The sequence below is a fragment of the Bos mutus genome, chromosome 4 (assembly GCF_027580195.1).
Source record: "Bos mutus isolate GX-2022 chromosome 4, NWIPB_WYAK_1.1, whole genome shotgun sequence".
NCBI classification, from domain to species: Eukaryota; Metazoa; Chordata; class Mammalia; order Artiodactyla; family Bovidae; genus Bos; species Bos mutus.
Genome location: NC_091620.1, coordinates 112,994,548 through 113,011,069, shown reverse-complemented (window position 1 = coordinate 113,011,069; position 16,522 = coordinate 112,994,548). Strand labels below are relative to the sequence as shown.

At 47.7% G+C, this 16,522-nt stretch overlaps 1 protein-coding gene across 13 annotated transcripts in view; it reads right to left on the bottom strand.

Moving 5' to 3' along the window:
- Positions 1 to 16,522, bottom strand: part of IKZF1 (IKAROS family zinc finger 1) — a 99,762-nt gene that overhangs the window by 15,305 nt on the left and 67,935 nt on the right. For 6 of the 13 annotated variants that reach the window (XM_070369899.1, XM_070369897.1, XM_070369900.1 and 3 more), the window contains 3 exons: positions 12,554 to 12,814; positions 6,644 to 6,811; positions 2,538 to 2,663 (listed from right to left, as the gene is read on the bottom strand). In XM_070369899.1, coding sequence (XP_070226000.1) covers positions 2,538 to 2,663; positions 6,644 to 6,811; positions 12,554 to 12,814 — 555 coding nt within the window. The remainder of the gene's footprint in view (positions 1 to 2,537; positions 2,664 to 6,643; positions 6,812 to 12,553; positions 12,815 to 16,522) is intronic. The other 7 variants (XM_070369901.1, XM_070369903.1, XM_005909956.3 and 4 more) reach the window with 3 other exon arrangements.

The window sequence follows — 16,522 nt, the reverse complement described above, 5'->3', positions numbered from 1 at the left end:
GAAAAAAAGCTTGCATCCAGGTCTCGGTGAAGGAGAAGCTCCTTGAAGCCCGCTGGACGTTAGGGCTTGTCTGCTTAGTCGTGAAAACAGTGGAGGCAACCTGTGAGCCCTGCAGGGCCTCTGGATCATCTTGCCATCCCAATTCCATGTGTGCAGTTTTGGAGGGAAATTCAGATTACTATCTCAGTAGAGTCCCCTGGACTGCAAGATCAAACCAGTCCATCCTAAAGGAAAAAAGTCCTGAATATTCACTGGAAGGACTGATGCTGAAGCTGAAGCTCCAATACTTTGGCCACCTGATTCGAAGAACTGACTCATTGGAAAAGATCCTGATGCTGGGAAAGATTGAAGGCAGGAGGAGAAGGGGACAACAGAGGATGAGATGGTTGGATGGTATCACCGACTTGATGGACATGAGTTTGAGCAAGCTCTGGGAGTTGGTGATGGATACAGAAGCCTTGTATACTTCAGTCCATGGAGTTGAAAAGAGTCTGAGATGACTGAGTGACTGAACTGAACTGATCTTCAGTAGACTTGGCATGGTATAAAATATGTCCTCAGTAAATATTTGTTGAGTAGATAAATGACTTATTTAATCATTCATTAAAAGCACTGACTTCCAATACCCATTTTTTAACCGAAAAATGCAATATCAAGTATTTACATTTTATTTTAAAGGACTATAATCATCTTCTCATCCCTTAATCTCCTATTCGAGGGTTTGGCCACAAACTGATAAATTATTATTATTATTATTATTAATATCTACTTTCTTCTCTTCCACTAAGCTACAATGCCTTTATGTTCTAGAAATAGACCTTAGACTTTGAAGGAAGCTAAAAGATAACTTGATGCAGTCTCCCCATTTTACAGGTGAGAAGATTAAGGCCCAGTGAAATCAAATGTTGGACCCAGATTGACCCCAGATCAGCGGGGACATGGTACTAGGACCACAGCATCCTACTCCTTGATGCCAAGACTACTCAATTTTTAGGACTTTATTCTGACGCTGACTATTCTTTCCTCTGATCTCAGCTGCCATTAGTAATCTGAGCATTACTGAATTCGCTTAATAGCACCGAAGCACACTTAAAAATGGGGCTTCCCTTTCAGTCGGTAAAGAATCTGCCAGCAGTGCAGGAGGCCTGGGTTTGATCCCTGGGTCAGGAAGACCCCCTGGAGAAGGAAATGGCAACCCACTCCGGTATTCTTGCCTGGAGAATCCCATGGACAGAGGAGCCTGGTGGGCTACAGTCCATAGTGTCACAAGAATCGGACATGACTTAGCAACTAAAACCACCACCCCACTTAAAAACAGGATAGTAAGCCTCATGTTATATGTATCTAATCCCAATAACAAAATAAAATAAATGTTAACATTTAAAACTAATAACCTGAGAGCTCCCTGGTGGATTTTTCTTTATGAGCCATTTATTAAAGTCAGAAAGCTGAATGAGGCTTGATAAAATCTCAACTATTCATTTAACATCTACTCCTCCATCTGGTGCTAGTAGTTAAGAACTTGCCTGCCAATGCAGGAGATGTAAGAGATGAGGGTTCAGTCCCTGGGTTGGGAAGATCCCCTGGAGGAGGGCATGGCAGCCCACGTCAGTATGGCTGCCTGGAGAATCCCATGGACAGAGGAGTCTGCTGGGCTACACTGCATAGCGTCGCAGAGAGTCAGACACGACTGAAGTGACTTAATATGTATGCACACCTCCATCCAACAAGGATTTTTCCAGCAGTCATGCTAAATGAGCAGTGTTTTAAAGGGGTGAACTTGAGCTGATCTATCCATAAATTTCATGTCTTAGAAAATCAGAAAGGTGCTTTTGACAATACTGCTGTACCCTTGAGTAAATTCAGCCCTTTCCATACTCTCTCTGTTAACACCTTTCACTTCAGCTTGTCTCTGATCAGAGCCAAACATCTTGAGATGCAACAGATACCCAGCAAAGCATCAGAGCACGAGGGAAAAAAGAAGTTTCCCTCGAATCCCGTGCCAGCTGCAGGACCACAGACAGTCAGGGTCTTTCAATTCCCCATGTGCCAGGCAGGTGCCAACATTGATGAATCAAAACTTGGCCTGAACACTCTTATTTGATCCACTTCATAAAAAAAAAAATCATTTTTATAGCCAGATTTCACATCTTAGCACAAAGAAGCAATCTATACTCCTAGGTTAAAAAAAACCATCAAAAAAAAAAAAACAAAAAAACAGAAAAGTAAAAACCTGAGACTTTCAAGGGTCGCTATGGTGATGGACAGGGAGGCCTGGCGTGCTGCGATTCATGGAGTCGCAGAGTCGGACACGACTGCGCGACTGATCTGATCTGATCTGATGATCGTAGAAGCTGATCCAGATTTTGGGAGGGAGGGGTTTCATGAGCACGTGCTCCCTGGCGAGAGGAAGTCTGGGAAGGCTGGGGAGCAGGAGGCAGTGCTAGTGAGACTTGAGTGGCCGGAGCCGCCCCTCCACCCCCGCACGGGTGGGGGCGCGCGGCGCGCGGCAGGCAGCCTGTGCCCTCGGAGCTTACCTGGGTACAGCGTGCCTGGGAGGCCCATGCTTTGCAAGTAGTTGTGGCAGCGCTCTTTGTGTTCCTCTAAAGAGCTTCGCTGTTTATAGCTTCGGCCACAATATCCACATTTGTGAGGCTTACCAACTGCGGGAGACACAATGGAGTTCGAGACCCCGATTAAAGAGCGGCCATACGTGTCGTGGGAAGGCATGCAATACACTTCTTATCAAAAAGGCAAAAAAAATAAAAAAAAAACACAACCCCTCCATTCTTGAGAGCTAAAAGTATTTTGGACTCAGTTACGATGACTGAATTTAAAAATGTGAGTGATCAGGGGTTTCCTGAGTGTACCAAGAACTCCTGTCGCCTTTTTTCCTTTTTAACTTGTTCACTGTCCGGCCTACCAAATTCTCTCCTACTTAAACCATGAAGTCTGTCTTTTAACTGAAGAAAACAAACCACTGCAGTGTGATACCAGGGATGCCCAACACCAAGGCAGAGATGTGCGGAAGATGTACCCACGCTGGCAGGATAATATACACAAGTCAGCCTCTTGTCCACTTCTACACCACGGGCCACGTCTGGCATGACATTGGTGCCGGATTTAATGCAATCAAAGTGAATTCAACTCCTAAATTAGTCTGAAACTAATAATCTGAGGTCTGGAAGAAACCACAGTGGATAAACAGACTTTAATGAAATAAGCATTCTGTTCCCAAAATGTATTTTCTGGTTCTAACTTGGAAAAGCTCTATTTTCTCCCCTCAAAGACCCTTAGAATAGTGTGGCTTCTTTTCAAAAGAGCACCCTGTCCAACAGAATTCACTATGAAGGAGGAAGTGCTCTCCCCCTGAGCTGTCCAATGCAGCAGCCATGAGCCATGTGTGAACACTGATTGAAGTATGGTCTGTGCCACTAAGAACAGAAATTTGAACTCTAATTTTAAGTAATTAAAAAGTAAATCGCACCTATGGCTTGTGGCTACTGTATTGAGTAGTGTACTTCTATACACAGTTTAGTTCTCCACGAATTTTATTGAGTGATATTTTGGGAAAAGACTAGCACAAATCCGTATCATACCTACATTTAAAGATTATAATAGATAGCATTTTAGGAGATGAAATGGATAAAGGATATTCTATTAATTTCCATCCTAAAGCCAGAATCTTCTCATTCTTTCCTGCTCATATTGTTAGATTTCACATATTTGAGAGTATTATGTCAAAATCTATGCCATCCACATAGGAATGTTTGGTGAAATGGCTTAACCAAAGTTTGTATTGGTTAAATCTCTTACTTGGGTGAACAGAAGCTGCAGTTTAAGACAACCAGGATGAAAACCAAAATTTGACTTCTGGAACATTTACTAGTGGGGAAAAAGAATAATTCTTTATCTGGAGAGAGTGCTGTATCCCTAACATCGGAGAAACAACACTGAAATATACAATGTTGCTTAAAACTGCACTTTTTGTTGAGTATGCCCTTTAGAAACTAATAGAATAAAGATAACTCACTCCATGTCCTTTCCTGGAAACACTGTAACTTCAGCAAATTCCTGTACATGTGGCCTGAAAACCCATTTCTATCTGAATACCCATTTCTGTCTGAGTATATGATTGACTTTAACTCTGGAACACACTTCAGTTCTTGGAAGCAACTGAACTACAGTGTATCTTAAAGTGTAGCCCACTATTTTGTAGGAAGGAAGGTCAGGAGCCAAGCTTGCAACTTCCAAAGAAAGCAGAGAAGAAGGGAGGGGGACCCCCCCACACACCATTCCAGACCACCCTCTTATTAGTATGGGACAAGTCCTATAGCCGGAATCTCAGGCCAACACCAGTTGCCAGGGAAAGCCACCAAGGTGATGGCAGTTTTTAGTGGGATGGGAGTGCGGCCACTTCACAATGGAATGGAACACAACCTCACTTAGGTTTGTAGACAAAGGCTGACGTCTTCATTTTGTTCCTACGAAATCATCTTGTAGAACCTAAATCTCTGTTGTTTTCTTTCTTCCCCCAGGAGCTGTGTGTCAGCGGCACTTTCTGATGGCAGAATCACCAGCAGCCCTGGATCAATGATAGTTCTCCCCCTATAATTTTATCTACTTGCTCATCAGTGAATCCTTAATGGAAATAAACTGTCCAAAGCCTATGACTATCTATATGGTTAGCCATACTTGGAGCAGGACACCATCACGCCACAAATGAAATAAGCAGGAATGGAGCCAGAATAACCTAAAACACAGCACTAGATGTTTCTAATTTCACCACACGACTGATACACAGAAGAGATTTCTTTGCAAACCAGAGTGATCTGGGATGACAAGGGTAGGTGTCAAGCTAAGACTGAGTCTTTGCTTTTTCTACCAAAGGGGTTCTGTGTATCCTACCAACTCCAGTGCAGCATCACTACCAACTTTGATGGTGTTGGCTTGACTCTACCAGAAGGGTACTGGTGAAGTGGCTCTGTCCCAGACTTCCTGGTGGGCTCTGTAAACAGACGGTGTAACTGTCACCTCTGAAGCCTATAGGGACCCTGTAAACCTTCACCTCTCAGGGGACAACACATGCACTCCTTATTATCCATGTTGCAAGCATCCAAGAATGCTCACTGTCACGGTGTCATCATCCCACTTTGGGGAAATGCCGTCTTCCTGTCCCCTGCAGCAAAGTCCTCCTAGCCCTCAGCAGGGCCCTGGCCCAGGGTCACCCACTGATCTTCTGATGTGGGAGGAGCCATTGGCTTCAAGTGGCTCCTTTCTCAGGAGATTTTAGGATGCTCGCCCACACCACACCATCCTGGATTTCTAAGAGCACCTAGGAGCCTCCTCTATGCTGATGGTCAGGAAGGAGGTCAGAACAAGGAGAGATGGCTGGGCCGAGCACTTGAGAACCAGACCAGCAGCCTGCCCCCCACAACTGTCTCCATGGCCTTCCGATGAGTCCCTTGGGGAGGACATCCCCCCCATACTCATAAATGCCCCCAGCCCCTTTCTAGGACCACTCACAGAGCCACACGTTCACTGGGAACTTTTCCAAAGGTGAACCCAGAAACCCCTCCCTGGAGACCCGCTGCCTCCTCCCTGTGCCCCTGCCATCCCTTCACACGCATCGTGGCACCTGTACACACTGGGGCTTTGCTGTCTCTTCCCTGGGGAGCTCGACAAATGTGTGAAGGCTTCAGATCCTGGCCTTAACTACACTTGCTTCCCATGGGGGAGAGACCACCTGAGTCCAGGCCAACCTTCTCCAAGGACATGCACCCCCTCCTCCGGGCCAGGGGCCTCTTTGAGGTGCTGCCCTGGGGGTGATGGGGAGCTGCTGGTCTAGGCAGTGAGCTCCCTGAGGGCAGGGGAAGGGCGTGATGTCAGATGCCCCCAGGGACAGCACACAGGTCTCACCCTGTCTTCCTCTGACCTGGAAGAAGACAGGGCCACTGGATCATGGAACACCAAGGAATTTTCTATAGAGGCAGGAGATCTAGTATAATCAGTGCTCCCAGGCTGGAGCACTCCAAATACTGTGGAGCATTCACAGATACCATCGTCTCACCGAGACCCCAATTACCTGGATGGGCTTACAACATTCTGGTAACAGCTCCAAACTGGCCTCTCCCACCGGGGCCTCAGTCAGCCTCTGGTGTGACTGCTACACTGGGTCCCTTTGGGCCCATTTGGCGGTGCACCAGGCGACACCTTTGCAAAGAAGACTATCCCCATGATGACCCCCGACATGCTCGGCCTTAAACAGCAATGAGGGTGTCTTCACAACGATCATGGAGAGATGTGTTTGGAAACTTCGGGGCATTGGCTGCAGACTCAGGACAAGGGCAAGCCGGTAAAATCTTTGCAAAGAAAAACCCACTTACCTGAAAAATGGGATGAGGAGGACTCTTAAAATATTCTAAGAGGAGACGTGTGTGTGTGTGTGTGTGCACGAGCGTGTGTAATATTTCCCCACCCTTCTCCTCTGGTTTGTTGGGAGACCAGAGCACACGGCGGGAGGGAGCTGATGCTCTGACTGGGTGCAGCCAATGCCCAGGGGACTGGCCCTGGGAACAGGGCTGCCCAACAGGGAGCCAGGTGCCCCTGAGCTGAGCCACCTGCGCCCACCCAGGGGACCTACCGGAGTGTGTCCTCAGGTGGCCGGTGAGGGCATCCCGCCGGCGACACGCGTAGTTGCAGAGGTGGCACTTGAAGGGCTTCTCCCCCGAGTGCAGCTTGATATGCCGGAGCAAGTTGCCTTTCTGTGTGAAGGAGGCCCCGCACTGGTTGCACTGGAACGGTCTCTCTCCTGGGGGGACAAGAAGGAGAGCGGTGAGAGCGGAACTCGGCGGGGACAGAGGAGGACACGGCGAGAAAGTTGTTTCCCACGGGCCTGGTGACTTCCACCGGCTGCAGGTTTGATAGAACATGAGGCTTTCAGACTAAACCTGCCAGTTCCTTAACGCTTCACTGGTTGGGTCAATTTGATCTGAAAATCTAATTTTTTTTCCCTAAATCAGAATGGCACATCACAATGCAAATTCAAACTCATTTAAATAAAGTGACTGCAACATTTTGTGATGAAGAGCCACTCTTCCTGATCAGCAGTTTTGGAATAAACCAATATCCAATTTTGCGTGTTGTGGCATTTGGTGGGGGTTTTAATGTGGCTTTTTTCAAAGGGTCTTTAAAATATGCCACTGAAGCAGCAAAATAAAAAGGAAACTCATTAAAAATGCATTTCAGGATCACAAGTTCATTTCAGCGTTACATTCTTATATTTAAATGAAAGGCACTTCATTATAACAGTTATAATAACTTCTTTTCATTTACATTTTCCCTGTATTTTCCCTTTCAATTTCTTCTCCATTACCTGTCTGTCCCTATGCAGGCAAATCAGGAAAGAGACAGACAGAGTGTGAGGGTGGGAGGGAGAGAAGGAGAAAGACTGAATAAAATGAGAAGTTGAGAAACTGGAGGGACGGTTTCCATCATCCAAAGAGAAGTCCTTAATCTCTGTCAAAATCTGAGCTGCACTGAGGGTTCTGGCTTTTTCCTTTGCCTCCTAATCCTGCAACCTTGAAGCCAGTATGAAGTCTATCTGTATCTATTGAAGTCAGTTCTATTTTCAGTACAGATATTCTAAGAGATGAAATTCAGTTATTATTGAGAACTCTTTCGGGAGCAGAACCGCTGGAGTGGTCACAAAAACAACAGAACAAAACAAAAAACCCACTGAGCTCTCTGCTGTGCGTCAGCTCATGTCCCCAGACTCTGAGTCCAACAACGGGATGGACAGGCCGCTGCGGTCAAGAAATATGCTATTGACTAGTCACAGGTCTCAGAATCTAAAATCAGTGAATATTTAACTCTCACTTAAAACAGGGATACATTTGTCATGTTTAAGTAAACATCAAAACTCTTTAAAAAGTGCTTTTTTTTTTTTTAGACAAAAGGCTTTGTATGACCATGATATCTGGTATTGAGATACCATGAAAATGCACTTCCTAGTAACAACTTTACCTTAGGGAAGAAGAATGTGTTAAAATGTATTTTAACAATTTTCCCAATCGATCTGCATGATTTTGGTGAACAAGACGGCACTTATCAAGAGCGATCAGAAGTGCATCTGGTACTATATCTACACCAGATTAAATTTAGAAGCCTGTGTTGGCATCTGAATTTCAAGATTATCATCATTCTTAAGTGGGAGGGATAGATGTGCTACTGGAAAAACTGAAGCGAACTTACAATGATATTCAGTTATAGACCATTTGGAATCCTGACAATAACAATATATTCGTAATTTTCCAAAGTCTGTATCTAGATTGGATCTGACTGAGCAGAGGAAGTCCAGCAGGTGGAAAGGTGATGGTAAAAGTAACACTTCCTCAGTCTCTGAGTTACAAGCCCACACTAGATGAGGAGGTTACAACAGCTAGTAGCCAGCAGAACCAAGGAGCATCTAATAGACATTGTTAATTTTCGACTAGAAACACTTCAGGGCCTTCCCCCACAGTGTGTGTGTGACTGCGGTCTTTAGCTCCAAGCAGATGGAAGAAGGAAGAAGAGTCAGGGTGACCGGCAGGGCGGACCCTTAGGGTGAGTGTTCTGGAGAGCTAGGCGGTCCAATGCCATGAACATGATCATGACAAGGATGTGGACCGTTCCTGGTGACCAACGTGCCTCGGTGTGACCCGTGCCCATGTGACATGCCCCCTCTATGCTGATGAGGTGCTGGGCGCCTGGCTTCTCCTGAGGTCTGAAAGGATGCAGGGAACACTGCCATCCAGCCAGTGTTGTCAGCAGAGAAAGGACAGATGGTTACAGTCATGAATCCCTCCAGCAGAACAGGGCAGGCAGGAAAGACAGGGGCCATGACTTCGAGAGTGAAATTTGTCTTCTAATTTGCTCTCATGTAGCCTGCTGGGCCTGGTGTCTTAATTCCACTGGCAAGCTTTCCTGGAAATCTATTTGTTTCTGACTGTTGTGCCAGCATGAATATGTAACATGGGGCCTGGGGACTGGAAGAGAGCATTCCCTGAAGCCATGACACGAAATTCAACTCAATGTGGCTTCCCTTTGGAGGTGTTAGCAGGAAAGGGCCCTGGAGCCAGAGGGCAGAACTCAGCTCATGATACCTGGTCCTTCTGCTGCCACTGCCAACTGCTTGCCCCTACAGCATGCAGCTGATGGCGAGTGAGCCCAAGTTCCTCCAAGGCTGTACTCCCTTTTATTTAATTGGGATGAGGAGTTTTGTATCATTAATTCAAAATTTAGTCTGTAATCTCACTGACTCTGTAATCTGTCATTTCAGGGACTCTCTGAAGAACGCCTAAGCTTTTTTTCATAATTTGATTGGGTCAAAAAGAAAGTCCATGGACACCTACATCATAAAATTTCTGATCCTGTATCCGAAGAAAGTGAATTTATAAATATATTGAACCATAAGGATTTGCCTGGGCTTACTGCAGTCATGCCTTGGATCAGCAATCAGCATGCTGCTGCTACCGCTGTTTAGTCACTGAGCCATGGACAACCCCATGGACTCCAGTCCACCAGGCTCCTCTGTTCATGGGATTTTTCCAGGCGAGGATACTGGAGTGGTTGCCATTTCCTTCTCCAGGGCATCTTCCTGATCTGGGGATTGACCCAAGTCTCCTGGTTGGCAGGTGGATTCTTTGTCACTGAGCCACCTGGGAAGCCCAGCAGCCAATGTGAGGCTATGTTTACAAAGCCTAATGGTTGCACCTTTTCACCTACAGATGGGCACAGAGCGGGCACAGGGCTGGACAGGATAACCACAATTCAGACATTTTTATTGATGCTTCCCATTAAAAACCCTATCATTTAGAACCAGGATGCTACACATCTGCATGGTGGGGTTCTCCCTGCATTACACACTCCTCTCCTAACAGCCTCCCTCTGATTCTCCCGGGAGCCCTCTGAGGTTGGCAGGAAGGTGTTACTATGATGTTTGAGTTAAAAAAAATGAAATTGAGCAGCAAAACCGGGGAAGCGAAATGACGGCATCAGCGGACCACTCAGATGAAGGCAGCCACAGCCCTCGTGGTGCTGGTGATGAGGGCGGTGGCCTTGGGCAGGCGAGTCTTCCAGAAGGAAACCCGGTGTGCCCAGCCCACTGGGTGACAGCAGGTGCAAGTCCAGGCTCCCCGATGAAGGGCCCTCTGAAGTGGCAGTTTCCGGTTCACTATAAGCTGCGCCTTGAGCCACCTACAGACAGTCTGGGTCCCTGCTCCAGCTCCCAGCATCCTCTGGGTCTGGACTCCTGTCTGCATTTTCACAGGACCTCCGGTGAACTTTACCTTTGGGAAATGCTGCTTTTAGGGAATTCGGGGCAGGGCTGGGGATTAGCAAAGCCTGCCTTTCTGATACATTCCCCTCTGACCCCACGAATGCGGATACTTTGTAGTGTGTCTACCCAAACCTAGTTTGGCCAACATGTTGCTATTTCTATAAATACCAACCTACCACTACATCTATGCAAAGCAGAAAAGCATCATGAAGGCAATCCAGGAGTTCCTTGTTTCAGGTTTTGTTTTTTCCTTTTTAATAGAAATCAAGCTGGAATCATACAGCTGATGGTCTCTAAGTCCCTCTTTTTGGAATGAACTGTTCCGTTAGCGACACACTCCATGTGTTGGTGCTTATCTGGCACGTAGCCATTATTTGTGGGCAGAAGTGGGCAGCAAACAGACAGTCTACTCTGCATATCTATACTTGGAAGGTTTATCATTAAATGCAATTATTCTTTTTACCAGGGCAGGCAGTCATTATAATCTGGCCATTTAGTATGCCAGCATTTCATTCAGTTATCAAATATTTATTGAAGAGAACTTTCACTGTATAGTGAGGTTTTACTTGATTTACAGGAAAGTAATTCATTTGTGAGGTCTATTTCTCTGCCAGGAATGAATTAACATGGGTCCCAGTGCATCCTGTAAGGGGTCTCTCACCACATAACTTATGTTCACTTTAATTTCCACCTCCCGACTACTCTCCTGTGAGCTTCCCTTAGGGCTAGATGTGCTGGGGATTGTTCATGGGATAATTGGGGGATTGCCAGGCACATTAGGGAAAACAAAGTTTGCTAAACTGTATAAGTTAAGTTTTTATCGAAAATGAATGTTGATTGAAAGTAGACATATTATACAGTTTTTCCAGATGGATGACAACCAAAAATCATTTTGGGAACTGCCTGATTCAAATATACAAATGACAACTCTACAAAGATCCGCATTTCCTTACAACCCAGCTGTTTTGCTCCACGAATTTTCTGAGTTCCTGCTCCATTTTTGATACTCAGATAAGTGTGTGGCCCAGGGAAGAATCACATGAGGTCGCGATGTTCATCTTCTTCCTCACTTCCCTGAGCTAGATTACGAAACTCACTTTGCCTTCTCAGTCTGCTGTTTTGCCAGTTTGCTAGTCTCCTCTTGTGGAGAACGGTGGAAGACCCTGGCTTTAAGATAGCCTAACCCTAACCCTAACCACAGCCCCTCGCCAGTACCCCTGGGCAGCAGGGGCTCAGGTTATGTTTATGTCCGAACTTTCAGTGATCACTGGAGTTGGCACATTTATTATGCTTTTTCCACCTTTAGAGCAGAAGAGTAAAGTTTCTATTCGGTTCTAAAGACTATGCATGCCGTTAAAGGTAAGGTGTGCCCTGTTAATATTTTATTTTGAAGACTCTTTAGGGCCGCTCGCGACACTTCCGGTGGGGAAGCACGTGACTGGTCGTCCGCCATGACTGCACTCGGGGCACCCGGGCGGGGCAGAATGTAGACCTTTTGTCTCCAGCCCCCAGTGTGGGAACATGTCAGGAGCTTGGGTGCAGCCTTCAGTTTGCACTCCTTCATTTCTGGATCCAGAATACTTTCTCTTCTGCTGCCAAAGCCTCCATCCCCCACATCCGCTAGGTCGGGGGTTTAGGTATTAAATTCTTTACCAATTTGAGAGGGTCTCCTGCATTGCAGGCAGAGTCTTTACGGTCTGAGCCACCAGGGAAGCCCTCATATGGGAGCTGGTGGCAACCAAACCATCTCGGTGGGAGTGTCGCCTGGGAGGAGAAGCCTTCTGAAAACAAAGTCTTTCTAAAAGACTACACTTTGCTGCTATTCCATCAGGATTCAATGAGTGTTTCTAAGAATCAAGTCCTGTTAGTACGAATACCCCCCACATGCATCTCCCATTCCTGGTTTCTCGGTGGACAATCTGAGGAGTGGATTTCAGGGCATCAGTCTCTTACTCTGTTTGGTTTTCTTATGGGTGGACCATCTGGCACAGCCCCGCCGCCCCTATTTAGCGAGCAGAACCTCAGGCCCTTGTCAGAACTTGCACACCTGTTACCTTTACCTTTCTGTTTATAGCTTTAGTTTAGAGGATCGAATTGGTGCATGTTTAGAAATCCTTCTGGATGAACAGGGAGGCTACACCTCGCTCAGGACACTCGGCCGGGAGGGGCCTTGCCCTCTGCGACACACCGCGGGCCCCTCCGGGCCACCGAAGGAGGAGCTACGCCAGGCCTTACCAGTGTGGCTTCTCTTGTGGACCATGAGCACATTGGGGCCGATGCAAATGATCCCACAGACATCACACTTTAGTTTGCCGTTAGGAAGTCGAATGCCTCCAGCTCCTGACAAAGCTTTGCTGCCTTGGACACTGTGCGAGCCATTCATTTTCTCTCCGGAGGCATCGAGCATCCGCAAGTCCTCCGCACACTCTTCCCCATTCACTTCACAGGCACGCCCATTCTCTTCATCACTCTGAGTCTCTACTTTAACATTACCGGCTGAAAGAGACAATACAACACAGGGGCCGCTCAGTGTCAGGCAAAAACAGAACAGCACCGCCCAGCAGCGAAGCGACCCAGTGGGAGCGACAGCTTCCAAACAGAGGTTCTCAGCACCTTATCCCGGGGGACAGCAGCCCGGCCTGGACCCGTCCGCCCACAGGGGGCTGTGACGTGTGGCAGTCAGCATCTCGGGGCTGGGTCAATTGCCTGCCCTTTCTGTAGGTCCAAATGGCAGAGGGTGAAGATGTGTGGAAAAGCTATTTATAAATTCTCACTTTAGATTGGGGGGCATGGGGGGCTTTCACAGGGTAAGGTCACCAGGTCCACCGTGACAGCCCCTCTGGAGTGACCAGAGGCCAAGTCCAACACCCTGTGAGCCAGCAGAACCCCTGATCCCAGAAGATAAGTGATCGTCAAGTAATCCAGCCCACACGGGTGGGGGCCCTTGTTTGGCAAAACCCCCTGAGAAGTGCTTATCTAGCTGAGAAAGTCCCCTTAAGCATAAGGATAACCATAAGCTTCCTTTCCTTCATTCATTCATGTGTTAATAAATGTGGGGACAAAACTCAGCAAACACACCCTCAGATTTCTGTCTGCAGATTCCTGAAAGAATTTTGTCTGTTTCTTTGGCACATGACCACTCTAAACCCTTCTTATTCTGTAGTGATAATAAAACCTGTATCCTAAAGTAGGGCCACGAGCCTGAGGGTTCTTCCAGTTGCTCAAGGGTTGACTGGGATGGTCTGTGAATGTAAACAGATCTGTACTAGCTTTTCAGAAAGAAAGACTCATGTGTGGGCATGGGGAGGGGGAGCAGGGGAGGTGAAGGGCTCTCGGTTATGATACAATAACCACTGTCCACTTTGCATTGTTGCTTCCTCAGCATCACATTTAGGGTCATTATTTCTGTCATTCGTGTGTTTTTCTTGGTAAAGAAAACAGATATTTGGTTTGCACTCTTCTGAAACAATGACTGATAAGGGATGGCTGAGTCCAACACTGTGAGGACCAGGAGAAACTGCGGTTACACTGAAAGCCCTCGTGTTCCTCACAGTCTCTACAGATGAACAAGAGGAAGGAGGTAAATTGTACCAAGTAAAATAATCAATGAGATAGACAGCAACCACGACTACAAAGTTTTTGATCGGCGTTGTGAATCAGTGGTTCTCCCACTATGGTCCCTGGACCAAAAGCAAGTCCCTGAGAACGTGCTGGCAAGAGCAGACTTTGGGGTCCACCTCAGACCCACTGAACGAGACCCACCCCGAACCCACCCCCTTGGACACATCCACTTCCACTGGAGTCTGAGAAAGCCTGTGCTAGGAACAAGCTGGTTGGACTCAACACAGTTCTCGTGATTGGCAAGCTCAGAGCTGGGACCCTGAAATCAGAATTCCTGGTTTGGAATCTCAGTTCCATTCTTTATAAATGCTGAGATCTGGTACAACGCATGTACCTGCTCTGTACCTCAGTTTCCTCATCTGTAAAACTGGAGATTGTCAGCACCGGCCCAACTGGAGCTTTGAGAGAATTGAGGGGGTAAAGAGATGGCTCTCTGCCATCAGGACCCACAGCCGGTCCCGGAGGCAGACTGTGGGCGGCACAGGTAAAGCGCGTCAGGAGTGAACAGGATGAGAACAGTGGGAATGGGAAGTGAGGAACGGATGTCATCTTAAATCTCACAGATGCCCTGACGCCACAGGTCTTGACACTCATCTGACAGTAGTCCATGAAGGCGGGACTTTGTCATTTTCTGCCAAGTGACATTTTCTCTGAGAACTGTATTCATAGACTCAAGAAACCAGGAGGCTGAAAAGGCCTGAGATCCGTTTTGTAAATTACCCTCCGATCACTGTGGATCCTCTGGTATGGTTTTATGTAGATGTATTCAGCACCACAACAGGCTAAGTGCAAAGAATAAAATTCAGTATCGTGTGATTTTCTAGTTTTATGAAAAAAAAATAGGAAGCCCCCCAATTTGGGGGTCCCCAGATCCCTGAGCAAGGTCAGGGGAGAGTAAATCACGGGGACTGGACAGAGGGTTGGAGTCACATGGAAACACATGGAGTCACAGGAGCCAGCAGGCACATGCTGGGGATGCAGATCTGGAAGCTGCCTGCACTTGGGGGAGGAGGGGAGGGGGAGGAATTCAAGGCCAGACGGTCACAGAAAGGTCTGTGGCAAGTGAGAGGGGAGCCGGGGGTGGAGGTGAGACCCAGTGGGCCACACATCAGCCACTGGCTCAGCAGATTCAAGCATGTGTGAATTTTCTCTCCGTGTGTGGGGGAAGTTCCTATCTCTCTGTGGACAAATGCACCCCAGCTGCGTGGGAAAGGTGCAGAGACGCCCCCAACCCAAGGCGGGTGTCCACGAGGAAGGGCTCTCGTCTCACGGGGAGGTGAATGCAAGTGGCGGTCGTATTATTCTTGTACATGACGGAGATCAGGGCAGGGAACTGTCTTAATATGTGGCAAACACAGATCCGATCTCAAGAATTGAAATCTAACATACATCCATGTTCAGTTCAGTTCAGTTGCTCAGTTGTGTCTGACTCTTTGCAACCCCATGAATCAGGTCCACATAAGGCAGAAGACACACTGGAGAAACACAAGCTCAGACAGAGCGTTTTGGCTTCACTTCTGTAAATGTGAAAGTGGCTTCAGGGGTTTTTCGTGATGGTGAGCTTGACTAGCGACGTGGCCCAAGGACAGTAGATGCTGCAGGCCTGGGGGCCCGTGTCACTGGCCTACAGAGTCTCCCTGCCACACAGGCTGGAGCCTCCTTTAAACAGGGGCACACAGTCCGGAGCGGGTCAGAAGGAAGCTCATTCCTAGATGTCAAGGGGCCTGGACGCGCTGGGCTCAGACACAAGCCTCGGGCTGAGAGCAGAAGTGCCCCCCGACCCCAGGTTCCTGAACGAAGGGAAGCAGGAGGAAGACAAAAGGGGGACTGGAGGTCCTCCTGAGGGGGGATCCCTGCTCTGGGAGCCCTCCACACTGCTGGAGGACAGAAGGCAATGCCTGGAGCGTGGTGGTAGTGGGCAGCTCTGGCAGCCAGGCTTCCACTCAAGGCACCAGAGGGGCAGGTGAGGGTGTGGAGGGCCTGCCCCTGCATCTTGTAGGCCTTCTCGGGAAGGCTCTTGGGTCTGAGAGCTGGTGGGTCCGTGGTTTTGAACTGCACACCCCGGAGCACTCAAGGGCACCAGCCTTTGCTCAAAGTGAAGGAGGAGACTGGGACCAACTTCGGCCATCCGCAGGTTCACACCCAAACACTCCAGAGCCCACCCAGAGACAAGCAGGGCCCCTGCACCCTGTGTGAGAAGGCCATGTGATCAGCCCTCTCTTATTTTCTTCCTCAGGCCCATCCTGTCATCAATTCCAGGAACGAGTCATCCTTCCTAACTTGCACTTAGTGTTCCGTGGTCCAGCCCACGGATGCTGTCTCTGTGGTCATCCCCTCTCTAAATTCCTAAACCATTCCATCAGCTCTGGTTCTTTGGACCCCAAGCTGCTTAGTTGCACTACTGCTTCTATGAAATGTTATACTCTCCTTGAATATGGGGATTATACTTATAAATATTTTGTAACTCTGTCCTTCCACCGCTTAGAAAAATGTCAAACTCAGTATGGTGCTGAGTGGAACTGATTAAATATAGAACATGAAATGGAGACTTTGTGTTTCTTGACCCTGGAACGCATTGGTTCA